A 27,876-nucleotide genomic window follows, 5' to 3' on the forward strand; every position below is an offset into this window, starting at 1 on the left:
TTTCTCTTTTGCTAACTGGTTTTTACTGTTTCTGGGTTCACCAATTCTTGCAGTGCATGAAGTGAAGCAAATGCACTCATGATAAAATGCGGAGGCTAATTTACTTGGTGGTTTGAGGCTGGATTTTTTTATATGGATATTACATGCACAATTTTTTGCATCAAATATTAATAACTAGAACATCAATTTATAATGAGATGCGGAGCTTTCCACTTCAATCCCAGGCATGCATTTGATGACTTTCAAAGAGGGAAAACTTTTCTGGTATATCGGAAGCAACCCGGGTTTGCAACGACACAAAGAGAACATTAAATAGCAAGTGACACATAAGTGCAGAAGAACTGAGCTTGGCATGTCAGTAAACAATGCAATTAACCTCTAGATAGCAGCCTTTGATACCCTTGATGATGAGGTTCTATTGATTTCCCTGGCAGGAGAACATGGGTTCTTGCTTCATTGTTTGTTCTTTTTTCACACAAAGGATGGATGTGCGTAATTGTTCATCCATCCCCTGGGTTTTCTCTTCGGAGCTCCAACCAGGTTCTACGTGTCCCCCCTCAAGTTGTAAAGATAGTGTGAAATCCCAGGGCCTGGGTGAGCTTGGGGGAATGGCTGATAGAAATCTGGCTAAATCTAAGGCTGAACAAAATGAAGATGATGCTGATAGATCAGCTGAAACATCTAGAGAGTATGGTACAGCTGGGGACTTACCTCTCCCCATCTTCACCACAGGCTGTAGATGGGTCTGGATCCCTGATTCCTCCTGCAGTCCCAGGTAGCATCACTTGGGGGTGATAAAGCACCTCTTTCCATCTGCGTTTGCTTCGATATTTCTCTCTGATCCAGGCCTTGCCATAATTTATCCACTGTCCGAGCCCCAGACAGGGTTACTACTTTGTGTCCTACGTGTCCTTACCCTGTCAGAAGCTGCAGTGTTTGGGAGCATCACCGTAGAATTCAGAAGCACTTATTTATTAGGTTCTTGTTTATTTATAGCACTTACTTCTGAAGACCATCCAGAGGCTACAGCTACTGCAGAACATGTCTCTCCCCATTCAGTGGACCACTGTGTGGGGAGCATATTACACTAATTCTCCCCCCGGCTTTACATTCATTTCTGGGTGCATTTCATGGTGTTGATTTTTATCTTCAAAACTGTCCAGGTTTAGGTCCTGACTAGAGCTGGACAAATAACTGATTTTTCAATTCACTGGCAGCCCTGAAAAACAGGGGGGGTGGGGGATGGGAATCTGTTTGGGTTGAACCAAAACGGTTTGGAATTTTCAGCTAATCAGAAAAGTCTATTTTTTAAAAAAGTAGGCCCAATGAAATGTTTGGGGCATTTTTTAATAAAAGTAAAGGAAATGAAGGGCAAGACAATTTTATCTCCTGCTCTCTTTAGATGATCTTTGCACGTTTTGCACATAGCAAGCCTCTGAGTGTGACCCCCCCCCTTATAAATTAAAAACACCTTTTAAATATATTTAACACCCTTATAAATGCTGGAGGCAAAGCAGGGTCTGGGGTGGAGGCTGACGGCTCACAACCACCCATGTAATAACCTCATGACCCCCCTGAGGGATCCCGACCCCCAGTTTGAGAACCCCTGCAGTAGATCAAGCCATACTATTTGATGCAGTATCTCTGTTACAAATGATAAGTTTAAAGCTTGTAAAATTGAAGACAAAGGTAAAAGAGGAAGTTACTTCACAACTTAGGAAGAGTATGTCATTAAATCTAACTAGTTAGCAGTTATAGTGACTCAACCTACATCTCCTATGTGTGAAACAGACAGCATCTGCTGTCTTACATGTTTTAAAGGCTTAGGACTGAATTATACCAAGGATTCTGGCCTATAGGTGGGTGTATATAACACTATTGTTAGTAAGCTCCTTATCTTCTATATTGTCATTACAATCAGTTTCTCTGAATACAATGTTTAGTAGCGCACCTTTCTGAAAAAGATGGTGGAACCAAAATTGCTAGTGACCTCTAAGTTTCTGCTTGATGGGTACCTATTGGAGATGGTCTAGAAAATGCCGTATTCTGGGTCCTTTCCAGTCCTAATGTAAATCTGCGACCAGCATATTCATGTGTCCATCTATTTAAGGGTTTGTGTAATTCAGTCTCCTCTATGTTGGGTGTCTAAATGCTATAACATTGCTACTTTAGTCAGTTTTCATAATACAGAGATGCTCATAAAAATGCCATAGATTCGGGGGTGCCAGAACAGTTTTTATGGGGGGGGGCGGGCTGAGAGCCATTGACCCAAACCATAAACCCTGTATATGATGGAAACCACTTGAAGCCAGGGGGTGTGGCAGCCCCCTAGTTCCAGCACCTATGCATAGATTAGCTTTCTGGATAATTCCACCTTCTCCAAGGTCTTCGCTTCAATACGGTTGAAGAATAAAATGCTCCCTCCACGAGGTGGCAACAGAAACAAGCATGTGTTCGATAAAGGAAAACGTCTGGAGTAAGATAAGTGACTCAGGATGACGGGTATGTCTGCTACGCATGTCGAGTAGAGCTTGTCCACATTTTGACCGAAAAACAGGGTTTTACAGGAAAATGTCACTTCCAGGCTACATTTTATTTTTTTTTTTCAATGGGAAATGTTTAACTGCAACCATGTTTTCGGGGTTGAGGTGCACTTTTCGGCTTGATATTTTTCCAGAACGGAAATGGAACAACAATTTTTATTAGAATTGAAAAGAAACAAAAACCAAACTTTTCAAACGTCCTGTGACAAGCGTGTGTGGGGATGGGGGAGAAACAAAATAATAAAACCTGAACAAATGTATTGTTTGAAATTTCTGGCAGGGGAATTAAAAACCCTCAGTTTTACAACCAGTCCTCATGTCTAGTGAAATTCACCCCAGTGCAGATGGCATGAGACCTAGGTACGATCCTAGTCTCATTTAAGCCCTTAGGGTAACTGTAGTGGGGTGGCTGCCCCACTCCTTTACTAGGTGGGGCTTCAGCAGGCCAGGGAGGCGGTGCACATGGGCGGCCAATCAGAGAAGGCCTGCTAAGGAGCCCATCAGAGGCTGAGTGAGAGACAGCCAATCAGAGCCAGGCTCAGCCATATATAAAGGCTGCCCAGGGAGGGAGCAGGCAGTCTCTCCCTGACTGGCAAGGGAGGAGGACAGGCTCCTTTGTGGAAAGGTAGCACCTTGGACAGAGCAGAGCAGAGCTGGGGAGCTCTGGCCAAGGAAAACCCAGGCTGCTGGCCTAGGCCAGGCAGGTGCATAGGGCTGAAGGGGAAGTGGCCCAGGGACAATAGCAGGACAGGGGAGAGAAGGAGGGCAGGGAGGCTGCCACTAGAGGGTCCCTGGGTTGGGACCCAGAGTAGTGGGTGGGCCTGGCTCCCCCCCCTTCCCCTTGTGCTACACCAGGCTGAAGAGGAGCGTGGCCCCATCCAGGCTGTGGCTGGTCCCGGTGATAAGGGGCTAGGCTTGGAGGCTGCAGCAAGCCACTCCAACAAGGTGCAGATCGTGTACTGCCGATAACACCAGACCCCGGAAGGGGGTGAGACTGGAGCAGTGGGTACTGCCGGAGGGCAGTGTCCTGAAGAGGATGCTGCTGAGCGGGGAGCAACAAGGATCCCTGAAGCAGCAGAGCAGACGAAGGGCAAGGCACCATGCGAAAAAGGTGCTCTCTGACTGGACAGAGCTAATTCCCGGAGCAACCAGCAGGAGGTGCCAGTGGTGGTGAGTCCTAACCCCGTCACAGTGACTTTAAAGACCATAATCCCTTATGGGGGTATATGTCATTGTGAAACTGTATTACTCCTTTTTCTGCACAGTGCACTTTTTAGAATGTCAAAGAACTCCACCTATGTGCTGCGACAGTGGCCATTTTGTTCTCAGCATTACTGCAGCTTGTTAGAGGGGGGTCATGCACTGTGCTTGCGCGCTCTCTCTCTCTCTCTCTCTCCCACCCCAAACTTTACTTCTGTTCATTCTTGTTGCTGTTTTCTTTAGTTTTAAAACAGTCATTCCGACTGAATGCAAAATTCTACAGGGGTAAGTGGATAGTGGTCCCTTGAATTCAATGGAGTTGCTTCCATTTACACCAGCAGAGAATCTGGCTCTGAAAGTGTATCTTGGTGTGCAAAACAAAATGAGAAACTCACTAGCAGGGTATGTGTTGTCACGTTCTGCTCTAGCAGCTGGTCCATCATAGGGTAACGACCTACTTCTGCAACAATCTAATGGTCTTACTCCTTTAGCTCAAGCCAAGCCCTTTAGTTCTTTAGTACATACAGAGAATCGTTCCACTAACGCTTATTTTATTTGGTTCCAACAATGAACTAGGATCCACATGGCATGTCCCCAGAAAAGTGCCAGATAAGTATCACATCAGCCCGCTCACCTATTATAACACTAAAGATGATGTATCCTAGTCAATAAGACTCTGCAAACTCAATATCTCATCTGATGTTCCAGATAAAATTAAGTGGAAAGAGACAGATACAGCCTTTCTCTCACCCTTTGCCTGCCTTGTCCAGTTAGATTGTAAACTCTGAGCAAGGACTGTCTTTCTTTCTATAGTTGTAAAGAATAACAGGGTCCTAACAGCAGTTGCAGCCCTATGGGTGCTACCGTAATACAAATGAATGGTCTAGTGCTGAACTAGATGGCATAAAAATTGAGACCTCAAAACACAGTTTTACCATTGTATGTTTATCATAATACAGTCAAACACACAGGTTTCCCACGTACATATTACAAGCAGAATGTTATTTTCCCAGTGAACAGGGTTTTTGAATCCATTCCAAAAAAGTTTTTTGCATTGCTTCTATCTTCTTGGAAACAAACCTCCATTTTGCAATAGCTGCTAAAATTAAACCAGAAATCAAGGTCAAATGATGCAGAAGGATCTTAAACAGGCCTTTAAAAAGGACAAGTGCATACAGGCCTCTGAACTGATCAAATTTCCTGAAGGTAACGTACTACATATATTAGTGAACAATATTTAATTGTATTTAGTATATTTTTGGAGTGAGCTTGACAGACCTAAATGTAAAGACCAGCCTGTGATATCATAATGATAGGATATCTGAAGCTTACGCAGATGCTGAGTAGGGTGTGAATAACTAAACCTTTCCTTTTTGTATTACATACTTTCCCTAAGGACTGATTCAAAACCTACTGAAGTCAATGGAGATACTGCAACTGACCTGAATGGACTTTGGTTCAAGCTCCTAGTGAATAAATGCTAGACTTAACTGAAACATTACGATAAAAGGTTGTATCTGGGTGAGCACCTAAAGGGAAATCAAACCGTTCAATAATTAAAGGGACACACAGTATAAAAAACGGGTTGGGCTGGTTTAAACTGTCAATGGTGGATTCTCTGTAACTTGGAGTCTTTAAACCACGATTTGAGGACTTCAGTAACTCAGCCAGAGGATAGGGGTCTCTGGCAGCAGTGGTGGGTGAGGTTCTGTGGCCTGCAGTGTGCAGGAGGTCAGACAAGACGATCACGATTGTCCATTCTGGTCTTAAAGTCTGTCTCTCCACTATTACCCATGTTGAGTAGTAGCTGATTCTGCAAACAATCCCATGAAGAACGAATAGGACTGCTTGTGGAGTATGCTACTACACAACATGTGTGTGGATGCTAGCACCTGGTCCTATCCTTAAAAACCTAACTGTTAATCCAAGCTGTAATGATTAACAGCTGTGCAGAGGATGGAAGTTCTGTTTTGTGCAGGATTCTGAGACTTCAATGTTTAGCTCTGTTCTAAATCAGGGTAAAAACCTACCATATTGAAATTCTCTGCAAATGACACAATCATTTCAGGTTGATTTTAAACAATAAATTGACACAGTTGTTTAATTTTGATTCTTTATTATATTTTAATATAATAAAATTTAATGACAAGTCACCACAAAACACAAATCAAAAGATTTTATTCTGAAAACGTCTTTCCCATTTTGATATTGTTGGAGCTTTTTTCCAATTCTCTTCTAAAAGGAGATTCCACTGCAAACAACCAAATTTCGCAAAGCATTTTGATTTGATGGACCTGTATGTTCTCTCAAAATATGGTTCTATGAAAGTTTCTCTGACCAGCTGAGACTTTCAAAAATGAAATGGGGCAGGGGGGGGAGAATGTACACTATTTAGTTTGCAATGTTGTAGTAGCTGTGTGGGTCCCAGGATCTCACACACACGGTAATAGCTTTTATTGGACCAACCTCTGCTTGGCGACAGAGACAAGTTTTTGAGCTCCACAGAGCTGCTGTTCAGCTTAGCATTTCACTGTGGTTGGTTAATGAAACTCGGCTGGTTAATTTCACCTGCTGTTTATTTTCAGTTCCTATTCCCCGGCACTAGTCTGATTGTAAAGCCTGTACTCACCCTGATCAGTACTTACTCCCAGAGTAGACCCACTGGATACAACAGGACTGCGTGGAGCAGCTGCTGTTGGTGTGCAGGGATGTGGGGTTTGACTACAGAGGCCAAAGTTCCTCCTCCTTTTGCAAGGTGGAGCTCTGGTGTAGATGGCACGGAGCAGATCAGACAGTGGATGCCATAAGCTGCAGCCTGCCTCTGGTCTTATATTCTTTTTATTCAAGCATCCCATAACTGTTAAGCATAAGCTCCATGCCTTACTAAGAATAACAGCACAGGGGTTATTTGGGTGAGTAAGCACTTAACCATATGAGTGAGGGTTTTTTAATCCTGAAAACCTTTCTTTCTAGTAAAACCCCTTCGTTCCGTTATATAAAATAAATGTTGGGTCTGAAGTATTGTTGACAGCATCCCCCACTTTTTTTTACATGCAGAGTGACATTTTCAGAAGATGTTGGAGATTTTCAAAGGGCAGTTAGGCACCCAGCTCATTGAAAGTCAATGGGAGTTAGGTGAGTGCACACACGCTAGTGAACAAAGCACTGGATGTGGCCTCAGAAGACCCAGGTGCTATTCCTGTCTCTGCCACTGGTCTGCTGAGTGACCATGGGTAAGTCACTTTGCCTACTTGTGCCTCAGTTTTCTCAGCTATAAAATGGGGATAATGATCCTAACCTCTTTAGTAATGCATTTTGAGATCTACTGAAGGCTGTGCTTAATCAGTGCTCAATGTTATTTGTGCCTTTGAAAATCTCCCTCTACCTGTGTTTTGTCTTTACACTCACTGTAGAATACTTGGTGGTGGTGAAGGGAAATTAAAAAAGGTGTTGGGTGGTGCTCATTTCAGAGAGCAGTGCTGCCCGGTCCTCCAGCTGGGAAGGGCTCTGAAGCTCCATCCTGTTTGCTAAAAGTCTATGTTCTTGAAGTCTACTGAACACCGGAATCTGCCATCAATGAACCTGGAGCATATAAAGTTTGGCAAACACGGGCAGGTGTGGTGTTGGCGTTTTCCAAGGAAAGGGACCTTCAGCAGAAAATGGAAGAGACAAAAGACACCGCAAAGAATGTCAGAACTTCAACCACAGAGCAATGCTAGGAAAACCCTTGGCTGGGTGAAACAGACTCCTCCCTGTCTTCCTGTAGGTGTTTCATGTCCAGTGACAATGGGCCAAATCCTGAAGTTCTTTACTCTGGCCCCAATCCAGCAAAGCACTTAAGCTAATGGATAACTTTGGCCATGTGAGTAATCCCCACTGGCTTCAATAGGACTGGTCAGGCACAGTATTGTCAACGCCAAGTGCTCAAAACTCAGGACTCAAGCCCACAAAACTCAGGGACTTGACTTGACAAATCACAGGCCTTTTTAAAAAGTATTGGCTCATTTAATTAGCCTCCTAGTGTCTGAGCTTTCGGGGGCGCCCAGGTCTTGTTTAACCAGCTTTTCTCTCTAACCATGGGGGTTAGCAACTGCCTAATTTTAAAATGGAAGTTGAGATTCTCCCATAATGGCATGACTCCAAGAGCTGGGGCCTTGTGAGAAAGCACCCGCTGCGACCAGACTGACAATAAAATGGTCAAAGTGGGCAACACTGCAAATCAAGGCCTAATCCTGTAGCTCTGATGGGCAGCACGGGTCCCCTTGCTGACCACGGGATTCCTAGCAAGAGTAAAGGGTTGCAGGACTGGGTGCTTGGTCCTGACTCGGGTATCCTCTTGGAGCTCATTTGGACCACAGCCAGCTGAGGCTTTCAACTCAGAACTCCTTACAGTCATGAGTGAATTTAGCCTGGCAACTCCAGGGAGTAGGGTGATCAGGTGTCCAGTTTTGGACCGGAACACCCAGTCAAAAAGGGATCCTGGCGGTTCTGGTCAGCACCGCCGCCTGGGCTGTTGACTGTCCAGTTGGTGGTGCTGCCATGCTACACAGCAGGGCTGGCAGCTCCCTGTTAGCCGCTATGCCACACCGCATGGCTCCCAGGTCGGGAAGCAGCCGCCATGTCCGGCTCCTAGCCTGAGCGGTGGCCGGGGGGGTGCATGTGCTGCCCTGCCTGCAGGTGCAACTCCCATTGGCTGGGTCAGGGCAGGTGAGGAACTAGCGTGAGCCTCATCAGGCGGCTATTGAGGGGTCGTGTGCTGTCAGGTGTCTTGATGGTACAGGTGGATAAATACAGTTCTCCTTTGGATCCTCCCTTAAAACATGCTAGATTCACAGGCCTCCCAGCATGATCCCCCTGCCCAGCACTTCCCCGCTGTCTGCCGCTAGGGCTGTCCTCTCACATCTCGCATGCATCTGTTAGGCTGTCACCCCTTAGGGATAGGGGCCTTGTCGCTGTACGTGTTCTGAACAGAGCAGTGTACGCTCCCCGTGCTCTGTAGACAAGTGGAGCTTCAGTCGGTGCCTTGCAGTGCATTGCAGGTCGAGTTCTGAGCTGAGCTGGGAACAGAACCCAAGGGTCCTGCATCAGAGCCCACTGCTTTCACTATTGGACAATGCTGCCTCTTTCCCTTGAAACTAGGAACCAGCATTTTTTATAGAATATCAGGGTTGGAAGGGACCTTAGAAGGTCATCTAGTCCAACCCCCTGCTCGAAGCAGAACCAATTCCCAGTTAAATCATCCCAGCCAGGGCTTTGTCAAGCCTGACCTTAAAAACCTCTAAGGAAGGAGATTCTACCACCTCCCTAGGTAACGCATTCCAGTGTTTCACCACCCTCTTAGTGAAAGTTTTTCCTAATATCCAATCTAAACCTCCCCCACTTTTACACTGGGGTGCGTGAAGTTAGGCCTTTAAAGTGGGGATGGAGGGGCTAAGGCACCCAATTTCCCTTGAAAGTCACTTTGGCTCCTTTGACAATCCCAGTGGGCAGTGACATAAGAACAGCTTGACTTTCAGAGGTGCTGGGGTTTGCAGCAGGCCCCCCCTCCTGTTTTTGTCTCATTCTGCTCTTAGGTTTCAGAGTAGCAGCCGTGTTAGTCTGTATCCGCAAAAAGAACAAGAGGACTTGGGGCACCTTTAGAGACTAACACATTGATCTGAGCATAAGCTTTCGTGAGCTACCGCTCACTTCACCGGCTCCCTTAGTTCGCTTTTCATAGATTTAGAGATTCCCGGGGCAAGACTCTAGTCTGACCCCCTGTCTCACCTCGGCCAGAGAACTGCATCCCAATAATTCCTGGAGCAGATCTGGTAGGAAAACACCCATCGTGATTTAAGAATGGTCCGTGATGGAGAACCCCCGTGACCCTCGGTAGATGGTTTCGGTGGTTAATGACCCTCCCCTGTTAAAAATGAATGCCTTATTTCCAGCCCGAATTGTCTAGCTTCAACTTGCTCCCTGTTCTCACAGGGATCGGAGAACCAGACCCTCAGCTGGTGTGAGCTGGGGAAGTTCCATTAAAGTCAGCCATTCTGCCTGCATTGGGACCTGCTCACAATGAGTATCCTAGAATCAGAGAATAGCAGGGGTGGAAGGGACCTCAGGAGGTCATCTAGTCCCACCCCCTGCTCAAAGCAGAACCAATCCCCAATTTTTGCCCCAGATCCCTAAATGGCCCCCTCAAGGATTGAACTCACAACCCTGGGTTTAGCAGGCCAATGCTCAAACCACTGAGCTATTGCTCCCCCATGAGAGTTAACTCAACTGTGATGCATGGTGCTCCTGATTCTCCTCTCACCTCTCCAATTCTGCTGGAGCCGGTCCTGATTGCTGACATGCGTGAGAGCAAGATCAGGTCCTGTGAAGTGTAGTGGGAGGAGAAGTTTTGGAGTAAGATGTGCTGTTGTGTGGGTGTTTGTGAATGGGGGACTAATTGCACCGGATCTCTGGGGGTGAAGGGAATACTGATTGTCTCCTTGCCTCTAGACACTAGAGAATCCATAGGGACATAGGCCTGCCGCATTATGAAATCCTGTCCCTGCTGTCACAGGCAACCCTATCAGAATCCCATTCATCTACTGACCAAACTCCACCTTCAAATCACTTAGGAGGTTTGACCCCCCACTACTTTTACTGCGAGGCTGTTCCAGAACCTCTGCTGGTTAGAAACCTGCTTCTAATTTCCAGCCTCCATTTATTCCTGGACCGTTTATCCTCCGTTGTTCTTGTACCAACGGTGTCCGTTAGCCTCAATGGTTCTTCTCCCTCCTGGATGTTTATCCCCTGATGTATTTAGAGAGCCCTAGGAACCTCTTGTCTCTTTCTGTAACATATAATCTCGGGCAAGCTCTCTGCTTTCCCCAGGGTGGTTCAAATTTGCTTCTAACCCTTCACCTGCCATGTGAACTGCTGAGTCCTTGCTCCATCTCCTGGTGGATGTAGCACACACTAGAGAGTAGTGGCTGGGGGGTTTGCAAATTCAGTATGAAATCCTGGCCCTATTTAAGTGAACTGGGGTTTTGCTGTTGATTTGGTTGGGGGTGTTGGGATTTCACCCCTTGATTCTATTCCTAACTCCAGCAGGGGCTGCATGAGTCTAGGCTATGCAGGATTGTAGCTGTGTTGGTCTCAGGACATCAGAGAGATGAGATGGGTGAGCTAATATCTCTAATTGGTGAGAGAGACACGCTTTTGAGCCACAGTTGCTAAACTTGTTTCCCCCCCCGCCCCGCCCCAGAAGTTGGTCCAATAAAAGCTATCGCCTAGCCCATCTCATCTCTCTGATCCTGGGCTAGCCACTTAGGGCTAGACATTCAAAAGAACGTGGCATCCATTTGGGCGGTAGAATAAATGGACAGATTTCTGCAACAGCTCATCATGCTGGCCCCAGCTGTGTCCTTGGCGATACTGGCCTGGAGCCTCTGATTATGCAGCCATTACAGGAGTGGTCTCATTGAATAAAGGTTGCAGAATCTAGACCTCTGTGCCTCAGTTTCCCCTAGCTTTAACACGAGGATAATGCCTCCCTCAGAGGGAGACTTATACAGCACATGGAGGTCCTCAATAATGAAAGGAGCTGAGCAGGACAAATTATTGGGATAAACTATCCTTTGGCTATGAGCAGCCATCGTTTAGCTGTTACCTGTTTTTGCTGAAAATTAGGGGACACCATGAGATTCACCATTAGAACAGTCAGGGTGGAAAGGGCCTGGATTCCCCAATGTCTTCAACTTCCTCCTTCGCCTCTCCTCCATTTGTCCTTCTCATCCCCCATCTTCTCTCCCTCCTTTCTGGTATTAAATGGGAAGGTGAGGTGACAGACATTTATCTCCTGTCTTTTCAAAACAATCCCTTATGAAATTTAAGCCTCGAGAATGTATCTTTATTTCCCCTTGGCGGTGATTTTAATAAAGTCTGATTCCCTTCTGAATCTTTCTCCATCTCCTGCAGGCTGATCCTGGGCAGAAAGCCCTGCATTATTTACTGAGTCTCCCTCCTAAGAGATCAATGTCTGAGGAGTTATTAGCAGAGTCCCTCAAAGGCCTTAGCGACTGGTGCTAAGTACTTCCACTTTGGGGTAATGCTAAAGCTTTTGTGTTGCGTGCTGGACAAAGCCACAGAGTTCTGAAGGTTCACAGACGTTATCCTGGCTTCTGGTTTGCTTTGTTGAGTATTTAGAATTAAATCTCAAGTGACAAAAGCACCTTTCTTTAAATAAACTGAAAGCACAGATTGAGCCCCCTGGAGCCACGTGCACAGCACGACTTGAGCTGTTAAACAGGCTTGTACAGCGCTGGCCATAGGCCAGCAGTGACCTGTAGAAGCTTTGACAGGTTGATGTTAGTTGAGTGCTGTTTGAGGATCTGGCTGGAAGCGTGAGTGGTCATGGTAGGGGAAGCTGGGTGTTAGGACTCCTGGATTCTCTTTTCAGCTCTGCATGTTTGGATAAGCCTCTGTGTGCTGGTGCAGATAGGGGGAAACTGAGGCACAGATTAGGCACCACATGTCATGCAGGGATTCTCTCCATTTGAGAGCAGAGCCCAGAGTGCTTGAGTCCCAGACCGTGCCTGCCCCACTGGAGTATACATCCACAGATGGATGGCATCGTGCACCCTGATCCCTGAAAGTCCTTCAGATTACAGTGTGATATGTTAAACTGTAAAAATTACAAGCTGTAACTTTAAATCCTAAGGGGTTTCCTTGCCTTGCTAGTAGGCGGGGGGGGGGGGGTCTGTAGGGAAGTCTGCAATTGGAAGTCTGCAGCGAGCCAGTCTAGAATAAGATGGGATGAGTTGTGCCTCTGTTTTAGGGAGCAGCCTGTTTTCTCTCTCTCTGTTCTGGGTTCTTCTATGTTTATCAATCTGAATTCTGAGAAATAAGGTAATGTTACGTTGCAACCTTCCCGCAAGAGAATTCTCTGTGTATGCCATGAACATACCTTACAGGATCTGGTTAGCAGGGTTATAGCACTGCCTAGACTAATGTGATGTGCCATTTAAAAAAAAATACTACCTTTGAACTCATCCCTCCCAACAAAGAGTTGCTCTAGAAAATATAGCTGCAGCAGTATTGAAAAAGATCAGCCCCTGGGCCATTGCTTAGACGAGACTGTGAAAGGGTTAAGGGCATACCTTGTGACTGAACGGGTGGCATTCATCTCCTTCCTGTCCCAGCGGAGTGCACATCCTGAGTCCTCGAAGCCACAGGCTGATGGCACAGCATGTCCCTGCTCCACACTGCAGATCCCTCTCACAAGCCTAACGGGGAGGCAAAACAAGCACCAATTAGCCGGAGGTGCATTCACATCAGCTTTACTGTGAGCAGGGGAAATCCCTGCTCCAGGGCAACAGGTAAATAAGTCAAGTTGCACTGGCAAGTGCTTCAAAGACAAGCATCTATCCTTAATCGGAACAAGAGACCCTTTAAAAGCCACATATCTCACGTTAAGTTGATGAGGGCTTGTGGTGAGAGTGAGAATCCGATTCTGGCTAGAAGGGCTTTACACAAGCTCTTCTGACATGTTCAGGACTCAGATGCCAACGGGGAGGAAAGGTCTTTGTGCTCCTGAGGCTGACAGGTGATGCAGGAGGTGAGCTAGGGAAGCCAGCCATGCTGAGTTCAGCATTAAACCAATGGCTACATAATAAAATAGTCACTTATTCGTTTGCATTACAGTCAGGGATCAGGACCCTGGCGGAAATCACTGTTGCTCCCACTGAAACTAACAGCCATGCTGATTTACACCAGCCGAGGATCTGGCCCCAAATCTTTCAGTTTTTGGCTCCCAGATTCTAGAGAATGAAAGCTTGGAACCGGTAACGTGTACCAGAAGGTCATGGTTCTAGGCCCAAATATTCTAGGAAACGCTTAGAGCTAAAGCAAGCTATTTTCTTTTGACAATCTGCACAGATTTGAACTTTGGAAAGTAGGGGCACTTTTCAAATCAAAGACACAAGTGGCTCCCTACCTAGCATTGGTCTCCTGTATCCAAAATCACCAAGCTACTGTACAGTGCAGCGTGGCAAAATGCTCCATGTCTGAGACATTTGGCTAATACCGAGCAAGCTGATACCAGTCAATGCCTGAGACAGGGCGGCAGGTTTTAGCTTCTCAGCTGCTGAAATTACATGTGTGGCTAGAATCAGATCCCCTCCCTCAAGGTGCCTGGTCGTTTATTTCACAAGTGGTCCTACTGAAATCAGTGGGAGTTTTCTTGCTGCTTTGGAGAATCTTTACAGTTTACTTGGTGGTGGAGTGTCATAATTCTAGGGCTAACTTTTCATTTTTTAGAGTACCATTTGGGAATGGATGAAATGAAGTGAAAAAGGCCTTTGTTCTGTGTGGCTTTATCAGACTAAGAATAGCCACTAGATTTTTTTTTTTTATAAGGGAAGAATAGTGGAGCTCATAACGGAAACCAGTGGGATAGAATTGCAATCTCTTCTGGAGTATTTACATGTGTGTATTGAGAGAGAGGAACTATAAAAGTTTCAATTTTTAAAACAAGCTAGATTTGATCAGTAAAGTGTAAAAACTTTAAACCTTTTAGAAGGAGAGCCTGATGCTGATCCTGTTTAAGTCAATGGTAAAACTCGCAGCTGTGGGACCAGGATCAGGCTGAAATTGCACGGAAAGGCAGGTGTGAATTATATTTTGTACATTCCTTTTTTGAAATGAAGCTCTCTTCTTTAAACAATTCTTTGGGCATAAGAAGTCTCCACTACACATTTTATTTGCAGGGAGAAGAAAGGGATATTCTAGGATTTGCTTTCTTTCATGAGAGAGTGAATCTGCTTTTTCGTATTTTAATCCTTTTCTGAATTCATGTCTCTGAAATGGAAAACAAGGGAAGCCAGGACTTTGAAATGTAAAGTAACATAAGGGGCTTTGGAGTGATGCTCAAGTGAGCTGTAGCTCACGAAAGCTCATGCTCAAATAAATTGGTTAGTCTCTAAGGTGCCACAAGTCCTCCTTTTCTTTTTGCGAATACAGACTAACACGGCTGCTCCTCTGAAAACTATTCCTCTGTGCTTTGACTTCAGCCAGGCCCTTCCAACAGCTCAGAGTTCGCTCTAACCCAAGAGCAGTTTAATAATATGCTCTCACAAAAGCAGAATGTATATACCTCCAACACAAATTAACACTATTTAAATAAATTGGGATATATTGCTTGGACTCTTGGCCTCTCTCCTTTTCTCTTTAAATTTGGATTTTTTTTCTCTGGGTATAAATTAATGAGACTGACATTAATTAGGATGCTGGGGCAGATAGGCGACGCTGACTTCAGTGGCGTTAGGACTGCTTATGCCAGCTGAAGATCAGGGCCTCTGTCTGAAGGTGCTGTGCTCCTCTCACATCTAGTGAAGTCAGTGATGGTTTGGGATGCTCAGTACCTCCTAGGATCAAAGCCCCCAAAATGCTCATGGGCCAGTTTGGGGCTGTCTATTAACATGTCCTGACCTTTGTGTTGTGTTAGAACTTGACATTTTTCTCAGCTTGAAAACTTTTTAATATTTCTCTCCTCCCCTCTTTGACTCAAATACCAGTTTATGGCACTATAGTGTTATGAATAAGCACTTATGATTCCCCCGCCTGCTTTTTATCTGCATACATTTCTCTCTGTGGGTTCATAGCTGATAGAGTACAAAAGATGATCAGTGAGTAAGAATTTAGCGTTTAGTCTAACTCATACAAAAATCCAGTACTTTTTATCCTTCAGCTAGCCTGGTCTCACTTTGGAAATAATGTAATTAGATACGAGTGATCACAGCTCAAAAAAATCATGTACAAGTAAAACCATTATTTGTGTTACTAATAAACCTCTACAGAAACCAAACAAATGTAAAAATCATAACCCATTTTTCCGTATTTATTCTATTTCTATTTTTTTTCTAGAACTTTCTGCTGAAATGTAGGGGTGGGGGAATCAAGTCTGTTTCACTTTTGTTTATAGTCAGTGTCACTTTCAGATTCACTGGGCATCAAGTGCTGCTGGAGGAATGTTGAGTTAATTCAAACTGAGTTTCCATCAGAAACAGAAAATTCAAACGGTGCAAGCATTTCTCTTGGGTTTAGGGTTGCTTATTTTTTATCACTGATATGTTGGGACCCAAAAGTGAGCTGTTAATACACACGCAATGATATTTCATTTAAAGACACGCTTTGAAGATATAAGCACAGTATAGATTTTTGCTGTATGTATTCTTAGTTGAGCATTCAGGAGGAAATTCTTTTCTGAATTTCAGAAAATAAATATTGTCACTGCTAGAAGATGCAATTATCTTCTCTAGTCTTAGGGAATCTTGTAGCACCCACATCTCGGAAGGAATACAAGATCTCTGACCTGTTCGGATGTCACATTAGATAGGCAAGAAAGTCAGACTTACCCCAGTGATGACTGCACATTTGTAAAAAGTTATTAAAAGGAAGAAGCACAAGATTTGGATGACCGTTTTCATGGTGACTAGGAAAATAAGGAAACTCTTCTCTCTCTGGCGTGCCAGAATAACAGCGCGATGTCTGAAGTCCTTGTCCCCTTTCTCCTTGCTCTCCTCCTGATGAGATCTGAGAGCACCCTCCCTCGCCTGGCTCTGTATATAACATCTCAGCCCCTTCAATCTCCTTCACTGATGTTTTTTCTGATGATCTCAGAATAGGCAGATGAGACCCAACTCTGCTGATGTGTGGGGGGGAAAAAAAATTAATAAACTAGAATGAGAAGACAATCATTCTACCCTTACAAATTATGCAGTTTTTAAATGATTTCTAAATCATTTAAAAACTGCATAATTTGTAAGGGTAGAATGATTGTCTTCTCATTCTAGTTTATTAATTTTTTCTCATTCTAGTTTATTATTTTTTTTATTTAATTTTATTAATTGTTTCTAAACATCTAGATTTGTTTTAAACTGTCCTTCTATAGCCACTATAAATTTGTGTTAGAATAAAATTAAGGATTTGCAACTTTTTGCAAAAACAAAGACAAAATTAGGCTGATTTCCCCCCCCCATGCTAGTGCAGAGTGTGCAACGTGTTGGTATCCGTGATAAGTGTGTTGTGGGGGAGAGGGGGGAGAATTGTGTGACTATATTACGTCTGAATATAGTATGTAAATATCCTTGAAAATATTCTGTGTCTGCTTATATTTGAAATATCTTCCAAAACATTTTAGGTCCAGGAAACAATATGAACACACTTGTTTAAATAGATAAATGGATTTATAGACGAGAGAATTATAACCTGTGAAAAGTCATATTGGTATTTCACATCATGGTCCAATGGACAGAGAACCCAGCTGGGTTTCAGAAGACATTCCTGACTCTGCCACTGACCTGCTGTGTGACCTGAGCCAAGTCTCTTCACCATGCTGTGCCTCAGTTTCCTTTCCCTCTAATGCTGGTCGAAATTCAGAATTTCTGTTCTGTGGGAAATTTCAAAATTTGTTTTCATTCCATACTGGAACAAAACCAAAAAGTTGCCCACGAAATGAAATTATTTCAAAGAACTATTTCAGGTCCATCAAAATGTTTTTATTTCTTACAAAACCAAAAGGTTTCATTCTGATTTTGACTTTTCAGTTTTGTTTGATAGGTTAAAAATAATATAATTTCAAAATGTAAAGTCATTTTAAAAAAAAAAATCAAAACATCCCATTCTGAGGTGGTCGAAACAGAATGTTTCATCCTTCTCTAAACACTTTCACTTTTCTCCCCAGGGCCTGCCTGCTGGAAATGAAGTGATATTGAAATTGACGCATTGCAATGGAAAGCTTCGCTTTCAACAACCCGGCATTTTCATAGTATATCAGGGTTGGAAGGGAGCTCAGGAGGTATCTAGTCCAACCCCCTGCTCAAAGCAGGACCAATCCCCAACTAAATCATCCCAGGCAGGGCTTTGTCAAGCCTGACCTTAAAAACCTCTAAAGAAGGAGATTCCCCCACCTCCCTAGGGAACCCCCTGGAGAGAATTTGACAGCTCTACCTCTAACCCCTTTGCCTGTCTTGTCTACTTAGACTGTAAGTTCTTTGGGCTGGGGCTCTGTCTCTCAGGTCGTGGCAGCACGGAGGGAGTGTCTGGCAACACACAGCAGTGTAAAGCAGCCTGCGTCCACACTGTGCTGTGTAGCAGCACACGGCCATGAAAGACTTAGGCAGGGGGGAGGCAGCGGGAGCTATGCTGCTTTTAAAAAAAAATAAAATAAAATAACAGCATAGACATGGGTGGCACTTCCTGAGTGTGTAGAGAGCTGGGTAGGGTAGATGCTCCCAGTGTTGAGATGTCTGTCCTCACCTAAGCAGTGCCTCCCTGTCTACACTGTTCTTTATACCCATGCTGGGGGGGGCTACAGGGTTCTCTACACACCGCAGTCTGTGTACACATAGCCTGACTATATATGTGCAGCATCCAGCACGAAAGGGCCCTGATCTCAGATTTGGCCTCTAGGCACCACTGTGACGAAAACAATAAGACCGGGATAATTATACTGCCCTTCCTTTGCTCAATGCTTTGAGGTTCTACAAAAGCTCTAGCTAAGAGGTAAGTATAACTGAGGCTGACGTTTGGGGGTTTTCCAAGGTGCCTGAATCCCATTGGAAGTTAGGCACCTAACTCCCTTAGGTTCCCTTTTGAAAATCCCTGTCTGCGAGGGCTTTTCTGCCCTTATGAGAGAAACCTAGAAGCCAGATGCAGGCCTGGGTTCAATGTTCACTGGAGTCAGCGAGTCTTCCTAGTGATTTCAGTGGGCTTTGGAGCAGGAGCCTGGAGAAGACCACGTTTGTCTGTATCGGGTCCTATCCCTAGGTTGTCTTCATAAGTAGGCTTGGCAGAATTCTATTTCTGGTGGGGGGGGGTGTTATAATTTCAACAGATAATGTTAATTTTTAAGCATTCCCCCCCCAAATTTTCTCAGTTTAAGTTTTCACAGTTGCAGGAAATTATGGGGGTGTCAGGCAATAAGGGGGGGGCGGACAATTATTTAATGACTGTAGACGTGATTCGAAAAGTTATAGCTTTTTAACCCTTAGCATGCATGCGGTCGTCATCACTGGTCAAAATACACCAAGTAAACAACCCTAAATGAAACTCGAATCCCTTCTCAGCCCTATCTTTCTTTCTTTGCCTAACTGTAAATTTCAATTCGCATGAATAGAAATATTTGTGCATACAGTGAAATCGATACCTGAACCACATTTACCAGTAAAAATCGAATCCCTCCAAGCGGCATCCTAAGCCTATTAGTAGCTGTGTTTTTATTCCTTAACCCTTATAAAACCCACATAACGGCATGAGCAAGAACTGCTACACCTGAGCCTTGCTCTGGGGGCATGGCAAACCGTTCTCTTCCCCTTTCATTTTCCTGGCTTCCCTTCTACCATTCTCCCCATTCCCAGATGCTGCATGCTATCCCCTCCCCATCACCTCTCGGCCCACTTTTGTCAAAGTGTTTTTTCCTTTTTTTTGCATAATTTTCTCCGAGAAAAGGTTAAAGCAGCCAATAAAAGGTTCTGAAGGAACAGTCCAAAAACCTGGTGGACTGAACAATTGACAGACTGTGGCTCCAATCCTGCAAGGTGTTCTGCTGGGTGGGAAGATCCCTGCAATGCATGGAGCCCTATTAACCCCGATGAGCAGAATAACTTGCAGAAGAGGGGTCTCTTCCTGAGAAGAGGGGAAACGTTCCAAAGTGCCGGTCAAGGCTCAGATGGGCATATTTGTTCCCTGGATGTTGAACATTTCCATAGCTCATCTCATAGCCTGACGCATTAGCAGGGTCAGAGGCAGGCCAGCATCCCTGCAGGATGTTTCGGTCCCGTAAGGATATCAAGAATTACCTCCATTCGCGTTAGCAAAGGCGGCTTGGGTGACATCTGTGCTAGCTAATTCTCTGTGCAGCGCACTCTTGCAGCATTAAATTGTCTCCTAAAATGGATCACCGCTTGTTAACGAGCCCTCAAGTGCCTTGTTTCTCTGTGCCTGCTATAGACAGAAGTCCTCCCAATTGAGATGGGGGTCACGTGTTTGCTTGCTCTAGGAAACACTGGGGCAGGCTTCAGTGGCTGACACTGTCTTCTCTGAGAGGAAGGGTGCCTCTGTGGTTAAGGCACTGGCCTGAGCTGCAGAGGATCTGGGTTAAATTTCTGGTTTTGCCACTGAATTCCTGTGACCCTGGGCATATCATTTCACCTCTCTGAGCCTCAGTTATTCATCTCTAAAATGGGAATGACAATACTTTAGTCTGTATGGTCTTAATTGTATTAATTGTTTTTATTACCATAGCACCCAGGAGCCATGGAACCCATTGTGCAAGGTGCTGTACAAACACAGAACAAATGGTCCCTGATTGTAAGCTTTTTGGGGAAAAGGACTCTAAGTAGGTGTATGTAAAGTGCCTAGCACAGTGAGGCCCTGATTACAGCTATTTGGGAATTTTCTGACCATGTTTGGTTGCCACCCCGCCCCTCCCGCGGCAGGTGCTGATTCATCAAAACCAAAACTGTTCACTGGGTAGGGTCAGTTTGGACGACTCTCTCAACTTCAAAACATTTTCTAAATGAAGAGTTTCATTGTACAGTCTGAAGTGACTGTTCATTTAGAAATTTTAGTTAATTCAGACTTTTTAAAAAGTATTTTAAAAACTTTATTTTTTCAAAGTCAAAATCAAAACACATCTTTTTGAAATTACTGAAACACCTTTCATATGGCCCGAATGCAGTTTAGTTTCTGATGATCAGTTCACAAAATATTTCAAGATTTGACATTTTTGGTCAAATGACTTTAGGTTTTGTCCCGACTTGGGGTGGGAGTGGATTTTGAAATCTCCAGCTCTTGTAGGATTGGAAAACCTTCCCCATCCCCAAATCTAGCCCTGATCTCCATTGAGGCCTCTAGGGGCTACTGGAATACAGCTAATACCGACAGACTTAGCCCGCAAATGTAGGCTTTTTAAAAAGCAATGTGCCCAGTTCCTATCCCATGCACATTCTGGGGTCTCTGAGCTACTTGGGGCTGCTCATCTCATTTCTCTGTGCTGTTCCTCTCACAATGGAGGGGTTCATCCTTTGCCCCTGGTCCCCCAGGCTCTGGTGAGCTGGGCCAGAGAAGACTCACAAGGATTGTTTGGGGACCATGAGGGAAAAGCTCTAGAAGGCAGGATGGAAACTCAAAGTTGCAGCCTTAATTAATGAGCAGCTGTTGGTGCTCCACAGTATCTATGGTAATATGTAAGAGGGGGAAAATGACACCAGACACTAATGCAATGAGAAGGAGAGATGGGCTTCAATTAACAGCAGTAACATTCAGCTGGGATATTGGCGGGGGAGGGGACAACATTAAGGGGAAGGATGATCATCACAGAGCAGGACAATTTGCCTAATGAGGGGAGTCGAGCACAATGGGTAGGGGAGAGGCCGATCCTGCTTGATGTAGAATCCTGGGGTGGGTGACCTTGAAAGGCTACTTGTAATCTATGGGTCGAGTTCTCCATTGGGGTAACACTGGGTTTATACTGAAGCAACAGCCAGTACGTCCACACAAGTAGCTCAAGTATATCCACACGGGCAGACCTACACAGAGAGCACAATCTGGCTCATGGGCTTGACGGGGTTGGAACATGGTTTATAGCACACAGTTTGGTCCAGTCCAGGCAAAGCAGAACTAAGCTGTATCCTGGCTAAGGCATTGACTATTGCATTACCGTGGTATACCCTGACACACTAGATATGAGTCAGTAAATTAGCCCTATGGATATAAATCCCTAAGAGGATTGGTCCTCCTTGCTATATTTAAGGTACCTGATCTCATGTTGGTTTTGTATTGGGGCCAATCCAGTCCTTTTGTTATGAGAGTGCTAGGTCCGTAGACCGGTAAGCAGTTAGTCAACTGTAGATGGTGCTCAGGAATATGTAGCATTGTCCAGGGCGAACCCATCCTTTGTTAACATTGTGCCCTGCAAATTCCTTCCTTTTTTTGCTGCTCTTTACAGACCTGACTGGAATTACTCCTGCTTCACACGGGCAGGAGTGAGCAGACTCCGCACCGATACCTCCTCCCTAAGCCTTGCATTGATGCCACCTGCCTGTTAGGGAGCATCTTAGGTTGGTGGATCATCAGCCCACTGCTGCAGTGACCCCCAAGGCTGTGGACCTTGCTCTCCTATGACGGCCATCTCATAGAATCATAGAAGATCAGGGTTGGAAGGGCCCTCAGGAGGTCATCTGGTCCAACTCTCTGCTCAAAGCAGGACCAATCCCCAATTTCAGTCCCTCACATGGACAAGTTCTTCTCCATGGGTGTTTATTTAGCATGATCATCATCACTGGTCCGTTATTTCCTTCTCTTTCTCCTTTGTTTTGTGTCAGTGCCTTCCTCACGCTCTTTGCTCTCTTAGCCCAGAGCTTTAGGAAGAAGGTACCTTTGTTTCAGTACCCTGAGCACCTGGGCAGGAAAAGGGGAGCGGATGTGCTTCCCGGAGGCACCCAGAGCCAAATCCTAGACTAGGTGACCCTTGTGGTCCCTTCTAACCCTCTGCTTCTGTGATTCTAAAGCGAAACTGACCGGCTTTAATCTAAATCACCATCTAAGCTGCGTGAATTACAAATAAAGTACATGAACAGCAGAGAGAAAAAAGTGCATCCCTCCTGTTTTGAATTAATCCAAGTAATGCAGAAAAGGGATTTTTAATATAGAGGATTTTTATGTTGACAGTGTCCCTTTCAAAAAGCAAATGGGAAAATCGGAAGAGCAAAATGGTATAAACAGAGGGGGCTGTGGAGCACTGGAGATCTAGGGTGGAATTAATTCCTGGGCTGTGGACCAATGCCAGGCTTCAAAACTGGCATGAGGTGGGACTTAAGTGTGCTGGCCCCCTGAGTGAATCTCCCCCTAAGTCTTACAGAGGTCTGCTGCTATACATGGAATTGATGCACCTAGGGGAAAGTCTATTTATGCATCAGCTGTGTTCATTTCCTCATGTAGAGAATGATTGGGTCCGGCCCTGTTTGATTCAAACAGACAGGTACAAGAGAGGCTCTAGCAGGCTGGGCAGAGGGATCACTTACACCCAGCCCAGTTGCCACTGAGCATGTGGCATAAGCCTCCTCTTTGCTTCCACTAGGCAGAATTACCCCCTGTGCAGAAGGCCAAAGCGCAAAGCCCAGGCACCAGCTAAACTCCAGTTAAGCTTCCAAAATAGGACGTAAATGATGCTGAGGCCCCTTTCTGGCCCCTCTGCACTGTAGAGAATGTATCTCTTTTTGCAAACTCGGGGTACAGTTAGTCCTCACCCCCACCCCCGCAACACATACACACTGGTCCTTTCCTTTCAGATTTTTAGCACCCACTGTAGGCCCTGAGTCTGCTATTTTCAAAAGTGCCTAAGAGAATTAGGCACCCAGTTCTCCCTGAAAAATCAGTGGGAGTTGGGTGCCTGGCTCTCAAAGTGTGCTTTGAAAATCCCAGCCTTACTGCTTAGCACACACGTAGGGGCCTGCCCATATTAATCACAGCCCCATCCCACATAATAACTCAGCAGTCACTTCAATAACCCACAAATGAACTGGCTGCCGACGAGGCTCCTGCCTAGCAAGTTAACGGGGGGAGGCCATGGTTCCAGTTTGCCAGAAAGAGCGGCTTGTGGCCGTTGGTGCATTAACCTCAGACTAGCTGTGCGATTAAACCCGACAGGCGTCTGCATCGCTCCCCAGGGGCTTGTGGGGCTGCGGCTGGCCATTAATCAGCTACCACCCTGTCTCTATTCGGTTCCATAGCATTTGCTTTATGGTGACATTTACTCACCCATGAGCTCGCCTGCCTCTGGCCACTAGTGGAGTCAGCAAGCTTGTCTGGTCCCTGAGCAAGCCCAATATTATTATTATTAAGTATTTATAGAGAGCTGTAAATTTGCCCGGAACTTTACAGACAGCAAAACGCTTCCACGCCTGCCCCCTGGGTAAAATCCTGGCTCTGAGGCTGAGATCCTCAGCTGGTACCTGTCAATATCTCTCTAGTGGCTTCAAGGGAGTTACACTGATTTATATGAGTGAGGATCTGCCTGCCAGGCAGCAGAATTCACCTGGAGACAGGCCTATACGCCTAGTTCCCTATTCTCTGCATTGCCCTGCAAGCCCTTGGACAGCACAGGGGTTCCTCCAGCCAACAGCTCCCCCAGAGATGCCTCTCAAGAGCAGGGCAAACCACAGCTGGGGTGGCAGCATAAGCTATCTGCCAAGCCCATTGCGGGGGGCTGATTTTTGGGCAGGGGAAGGGGAGAGAATTCATGAGGACCCATCTCGTTGCCTGCTATCTCAGACGCATTGTACTTGGGTGGCTAGCCCGTGCCTCTGCAGCCACACTGCTAATGTTCCTGGGATAGCTCATGTCTAGCTACCCCAAGCTGGGAATTACACCTCCCTGCCTCGGTGTAGACGTACCCACAGAGAGTCTGAGACGAAATAAACCGGACCCAGATCTCCCACATCCCAGACCAGTGCTCTATCCACTGGACCATCCGTCCTTCCTCGCCACGAGATCATCCTTCCGCTCTGCTGGTGGGGTTCCCCGTGGCTTTCTCCCCACATTCCATGTCGTCGAGACCAGCTGACCTGTGCATGGGGCTCTTACCTGCCCTGTTGAGACAGCATCTCCAAAGGCTTTGGTGTTGGGATCGTCACCTCGCAGCTAACTCCAGGCCTCCTAAAACATGAAGCAGAGGAGACGACTGCTCACCACTCAGTGTTTATCTAACATTCTGGTGCGGGGACATCCCTGCAATTGCTTCCCAACCAAATGGGCTTCCCCTGAGCCGCTCTCCATCTCCAGTTGATTGGCCCGTCCTTCCATCTCGCGCTCTGTTCCTCCGGAGCTACTCAGGAATTGTTTTTGCTTTTGCTGAGCGATAGCGGCTAAAACAGGCGAGCGCAGGAGACATGTTACGACGCTCAGGGTCGTCTACCTATAAAGAGAATCACGAGGGTTTCTGTGAAAGGTCGAAACGGCCAGAGCTCTAAGGTCCGGTTCTAAAGCTCGCTGAAGTCCATGAGAGTCTTTCCATGAACTCCAATAGGCTTTGGATCAGGCCCTAAGTAGAATGGGAGACGCCATGCAGTTCAGAGAGAGCTCCTGCCATTGTGCTGTGCAGAGCTAAGCTGGGAATCGGAGCACGGGGGTGGGGGCGGGGAATGGAGAAAAGGAGGGTCGACGATGCAAAACAGGGGTTGATGGTAGCGCCCCATCAACATGAACTGTTTGCTGGACACCTCCTTCTCCATTGCTAAGTGGAATCGCAACCTCAAGAGGTTTTTAAAGCCCTCAATTATTAAATATTTATATTGAGGTAGGATCTAGAGGCCAGTCTGGCTGGAACCGCTGGGTGCTGCACAAACATCTAGAAAATGACCATCCGTGGCTTGAACAGCCTGTGTCCGTTCCGTGGGTGCGGGATATATTGACCGTAGGCTTAACAGGCTCACACCTGAAAGCGAGCACCCATGTGTATAGAATCCCATTCACACAGGAACTCTGCGTACCTTTAAAGCTTCCTGTTGCTCTGCTGCATTATTAGGCCTGGTGTTACTTAATTAACTCAATGATTAAGACAGAAGGGGCAAATTCATGAGAACGGCCATAGTAGATGGACCCTTGGTCTGACCCAGCCTAGTATCCTCTCTTCCAACAGTAGCCAATGCCAGCTGCTTCAGAGGGAATGAACAGAACAGGCAATCATCAAACAGGGGCTAGGGACACCATCCCTGCCCATTCTGGCTAATAGCCATTGATGGACCTATCTTCCATGAACTTATCTAGTTCTTTTTTTGAACTCTGTTATGGTCTTGGCCTCCACAACATCCTCTGGCAAGGAGTTCCACAGGTTGACTGTGCGTTGTGTGACGAAACACTCCCTTTTATTTGTTTTAAACCTGCTACCTAGTAATTTCATTTGGTGACCCCTAGCTCTCGTGTTATGAGAGGGAGTAAATAACACTTCTCATTTATTTTCTCCACCCCAGTCATGATTTTATAGACCTCTATCATATGCACTGTTCCCTCTAAGCTGTGCGAGTGTGCGTGCGCACACAGATCCTAAGCCCCGCGCACGGCAAAACATTGCACGCACAAAAATTTTCACAGAATCACAATAATTGCACAGAAGAAATTTTTTGCACACACACCCTGTCAAAAATTAGAGGGAACATTGCCCCTTAGTCATCTCTTTTCCAAGATGAAAAGTCCCAGTCTTATTAATCTCTCCTCATTTGGAAGCTGTTCCACACCCCCAATAATTTTTGTTGTCCTTTTCTGAACCTTTTCCAAATCTAATGTATCTTTTTTGAGATGGGGTGACCACATCTGCATACAATATTAAAGATGTGGGCGTACCATGGATTTATATAGAGGCAACATGATATTTTCTGTCTTATTATCTATCCCTTTCTTGACGATTCCCAACATTCTGGTCACTTTTTTGACGGCCGCTGCACACTGAGTGGATGTTTTCAGAGAACTACCCACAATGACACCGAGATCTCTTTCTTGAATGGTAACAGCTAATTTAGACCCCATCATTTTATAGGTATACTTGGGATTATGTTTTCCAATGTGCATTGCTTTGCATTTATCAACACTGAATTTCATCTGCCAATTTGTTGCCCAGTCACCCAGTTTTGTGAGATCCCTTTGTAGCTCTTTGCAGTCTGCTTTGGATTTAACTATCTTGAGTAGTTTTGTATCATCTGCAAATTCCAGTCTCATTTACATTGGTGTAAATCCAGAACAACCCTATGGAGTTCAACAGAATGACTCCTAATTTACAGCAGTGTGAGATAGGAATCTAGCCGAGGACCCACAATCCTTTGCAATCTCCGCTCCACTCCACTCTCTTCTCACTGTGTAAAGGCCTTTCTAATGCAACAGCATCTTTCTCCTTTAACCCCTTGCCTGCACTCCTCACTTGGACCCGCCTCCCATTGTCATTAATATTTATTGTTCATATTGCAATAGGGCCTAGATGCCCCAGGCAGGCCCCATTGTGCTAGGTGCTGGAAAGACAGCCCTCTTGCCCCAAAAAGCTGACAGTTAGCCCTGATGTGTCAGGCTATTTTCTGCGAGGGAGATTAAAACGATGGGGCCGGATTCACCAGTATGCTCTGGCTGCAAAACTGCTGTAATCCCAGTTTAACTGGCCAGTTCAGCCAGGTTTATGGCTGCTTGGCCTGGTTGGAGTAGCACAAAGCAGGTGGAGTGGACCAGTGAATCTGAATTATTGAGCCCAAGTCTTCCCCGGGATAACTCAGTTGATACTGATGGAGGAACTTGGCCAAGGCTGTTGGAATTAAGAGTCAGATGGATGGACAAAGCAAGTGAAACTGAATATCACTGCAGCTCACTCTCTATGTTTTGGCTGGATTTTTCCACTGGGAGCAGAACTCCTTTCTGTGAGACTATCAGCGAGATGCTGAATTGTCTATATATTTAATTAGTCTGCGGTCTAAAAATACCCTAGCAGTTTTCTGCACTGGAGTTCAGTCCTTCCTTTGAAGCGGCAGCTGTTCTAACTCGTCCTAGTGCTTCAATAAGGTCTAACTCACGTGGACCCCAGCTAATTACTTCCAACCATAAAGAAAACAAGGCAGTAAATGGCCTGGCCCAGGGAATGACCTGGAATCAATCGCTCCGATTTCTCCCCTCAAGGATTCCTGTGGGGCAGAGAAGACCTGGGCCCTGAACCAAATCATGCAATTGAGGTTTTTCAGTCTTTTTTTGTTCCTCTTGTTTCCTTCAGCTATTTTCTGGTCCTAGATTCCAAGGCCGGAAAGGACCTTGGTGACTCTCTAGGCTGACCCATATAACACAGGCCATTGAACTTCGCCCAAACTAATTACTAGAGCAGATCTAGGTGCAGCCTCCTATGGAAAACCTACATGGGGGGACAAGTTGCTCAGAAAACTCAGCAGCTTTGAAGCCAGGAAGCTTCCAAGGCAACGTGTCACTGGAGAAGCCAGTCTTGCGCGCTCATGGAAACATGGCCTCCCAGGTGCCTCTAGAGCGGCAGGGAAATCCCATGGACTTCGGGTCATGCTCTACGGTGCTACCCTCTTCCCACCCAGCCCCTTCCCCTTTGCAGCATGGCTCTCTCTCATGC

At 45.7% G+C, this 27,876-nt stretch overlaps 1 protein-coding gene across 2 annotated transcripts in view; it reads right to left on the bottom strand.

Moving 5' to 3' along the window:
• Nucleotides 1–5,898: 5,898 nt before the first annotated feature.
• Nucleotides 5,899–27,876, bottom strand: part of PROK1 (prokineticin 1) — a 30,566-nt gene continuing 8,588 nt past the window's right edge. Inside the window, exons 3-4 of one of the 2 annotated variants that reach the window (XM_084611548.1) lie at nucleotides 12,875–13,000; nucleotides 5,899–7,390 (exon numbers count right to left, since the gene is read on the bottom strand). In XM_084611548.1, coding sequence (XP_084467674.1) covers nucleotides 7,271–7,390; nucleotides 12,875–13,000 — 246 coding nt within the window. In that variant the 3' untranslated portion in view covers nucleotides 5,899–7,270. Of the gene's footprint in view, nucleotides 7,391–12,874; nucleotides 13,001–24,359; nucleotides 24,432–27,876 lie in introns of those variants that run through there. The other variant, XR_014709210.1, reaches the window with a different exon arrangement.

Source organism: Lepidochelys olivacea (genome assembly GCF_965140295.1).
Source record: "Lepidochelys olivacea isolate rLepOli2 genome assembly, chromosome: 21".
NCBI classification, from domain to species: domain Eukaryota; kingdom Metazoa; phylum Chordata; order Testudines; family Cheloniidae; genus Lepidochelys; species Lepidochelys olivacea.